The 2,631-nt window shown below is 41.4% G+C and overlaps 1 protein-coding gene across 1 annotated transcript; it reads right to left on the bottom strand.

Moving 5' to 3' along the window:
- Positions 1-247: 247 nt before the first annotated feature.
- Positions 248-1,619, bottom strand: LOC140963762 (NAC domain-containing protein 2-like). The gene is made up of 3 exons (XM_073423150.1): positions 1,360-1,619; positions 992-1,269; positions 248-856 (listed from the first exon to the last, which is right to left on the bottom strand). Exons 1-3 carry the CDS (start codon positions 1,526-1,528, stop codon positions 422-424), a joined length of 882 nt encoding a protein of 293 aa, XP_073279251.1. The 5' UTR covers positions 1,529-1,619; the 3' UTR covers positions 248-421.
- Between the last annotated feature and the right edge of the window lie 1,012 nt (positions 1,620-2,631).

The following is a 2,631-nucleotide window of genomic DNA, read 5'->3' as shown; positions in this document are numbered from 1 at the left end:
TAAGAGAAGATTTTGTCTGTGGAGCATTTGAATCAATTTGGAATTTAATCAAAGTTAGGGACAACCACTTTGAACAAAAACAAGTCAAATGTCTTGTCTTTGAAAAACAAATTTAAAAAATCAACTAAATATTTTTTAACATTCAATAAAAGTCTAAAAATTTATAATTATATAAAAATTTATAATTATATTAATGTTTATAATATATGAAATTAAATAATAAAAAACCTCAATTTTTTAAAAATAAAATTCATTTATATAAATATAAAAATAATAAATAGTTGAAACAACACAAGTTTTACTATTAACACTTTGGCCTACAAGGCTACCCCTTTGCGTCACTATTTCTTACAGAATACAAACAATTTCCGCACGTGCACAATCATAGACACCGGGTCTCATGTGCGACGTGTCGGCGCACCTAAAACGGCTTCCTTAGAAAAGGGAACATCTCCGTCGGCGGCTCCGCCATGTATAAGTTGTGGAACTGCGGGCCAAGAAGGTCCATCGGCGGGGCGGCGTCGAGGTAGTTGAACTGGAAGTCGAGGGCCGACTTCTCCCACTCGCTCAGCTTCGGGGCACTCTCGACCTCTACCGCGCTGGCGAACTCCGGCGAGATCACGTGTTCTGAGCCGCTCGAGTCCGGGTTCAGCCGCGGGATGGAGTCGGACACGTCGAGGTACATGAAGTCGTCGTACAACGCCGGGGAAGAGTCGGCGAGTGACGTCACGATGACGGGCTTGATGTCCTCCTCTGGCGTCACCACGTGCGTCAGGTCCCGGGTGATGACGTGAGGCACGTGCTTCTCGCTGGCGCCCTTCTTGTTGTATATGCGGCACAGTACCCAGTCATCCAGCTGTGCACAAGAAAAACCACAGCCGTCAGATTCATTCATTAATCAATCCAAACCGTTGGAAAGAAAAACCAATGTCAATCAATCAATGTATTCCATTTTTATTATTTTTTAGTCTCGGCACGAAATTGAACCCACCCTCAAGCTGTTGTTCTTCTTGCGAGCTGATCGGTCCACGCCGGTGAGGCGGTATTCGTGCATGATCCAATTGGTCTTCTCGCCCCTCGGAGCCTTCCCGGAGTAGAACACCAACGCCTTCTTAATCCCCACCGGCTTAGGAATTCCGATCGGCTTATCAGCTCCGGTGGCCTTCCAGTATCCACTCCCCGCCGCACGATTAGGCCTCGATCCATTCGGATATTTCCGGTCCCGAGGAGAGAAGAAGTACCATTCTTTCTCACCGTACAGAGCCAATCCTGCTCGCAATCAACACAACCAATCAATCAATTAATAAACTAGGATACTTTTAAGATTGTACTGAATGATGAACTCGAGATTAATTTCACCTGGAAGTTCCCACGGATTGTACTTGTAAAGGTCGATTTCGGCGATAATCGGCACGAAAATTGGCTGCGAAGCGCATTTCCGGCACAAATAATGCATCACCAGCTCATCGTCGGTGGGGTGGAACCTGAATCCGGGGGGCAACTGCAGCTGCAAATCGGAGGCCGCCATTTCTTCTTCTGCTTCAGGTGATGATGACAATCAATCAATCGAAGCCTGAGAAATTGGGCCAATAGGAGAGAGGAATTGGGGTTTTGTGAAACTTAGTCCGCCTGGGAGGAGAGGGTATATATAGGGGAAGAGGGGGGACACCTGGCTGCTGGTTGCGGCGTGATCTAGAAGACACGTGGGGGATAAGGTTGGAAGGGACACGTGGCGGGAGATGAAGCAGGAGTGGGATGATGTCACTGCTTGCGTCACCTGTTTTGGCGGGACTCGCTACTTTCTGGTTGTGTTTGGCTGTTATATGCGGGATTTGTAGTCTTATCGAACCGGTTTATGTGAATGAACCGGGTTCTTGATTTAAAAAAAATATATATCTAAGATAAATACCAAATTTGTATGTTTTATTGAGTAAACAAACCAAGAAACAATACCATATGAATCATTAGAATCCAGATCGCGATTTTTTGTTCGGTTCAATTATAATATCGGTTTTAAAATTTGAATTTGTTAAATGTTAGTATGCACACGGGATCAAAGAAGTCAACAATATATATGATTTTACATTACAAATTTAACATAAGAAAACACTAGCTACTTCAATAAGTTCAGTAAACCTAGCTTGTAGATAATTCACTTTATATTTTTAACATTTTATAATTATATAAAAATCAGTTTGATTTTGTATGGCTTTGATTTATTTCATCTAAATATTGAGCTAGAATGATTTTTTCATTTGGTTGAATTTTTTTTTTTTGTATTCGAGTTTGTGATTCTAGCTTAAAGAAATTATCCTAAGATTTCATCCAATGATCTTTATAAATTTTTATATGTAGAGTTAGAAAAATCATAGATCTCGCATGTAATAGTAAATGTGGATTATTAGATACAAATTTAGTATAGAGCGATGTTTTAAGGGTGATGTTCGGTTTATTTCATCCTACCTATGTGGACATTGCCCCCATGATAGGATGAATGGCCAAGATTTGCCCATGCATATATAGTACCCACTTTTTTTTTGGAAATTGTATGTGTGGCAAGATCTTACTCGTTGAAATGAAGTGAGGGTAGTGCCCACATAAGTAGGATCTCATCTACCGTGATGTTAAATA

Source organism: Primulina huaijiensis, chromosome 18 (assembly GCF_012295235.1).
Source record: "Primulina huaijiensis isolate GDHJ02 chromosome 18, ASM1229523v2, whole genome shotgun sequence".
NCBI lineage: Eukaryota > Viridiplantae > Streptophyta > Magnoliopsida > Lamiales > Gesneriaceae > Primulina > Primulina huaijiensis.
Note: the sequence above shows the minus strand (reverse complement) of the source record. Positions and strands in the feature narration are given on the sequence as shown.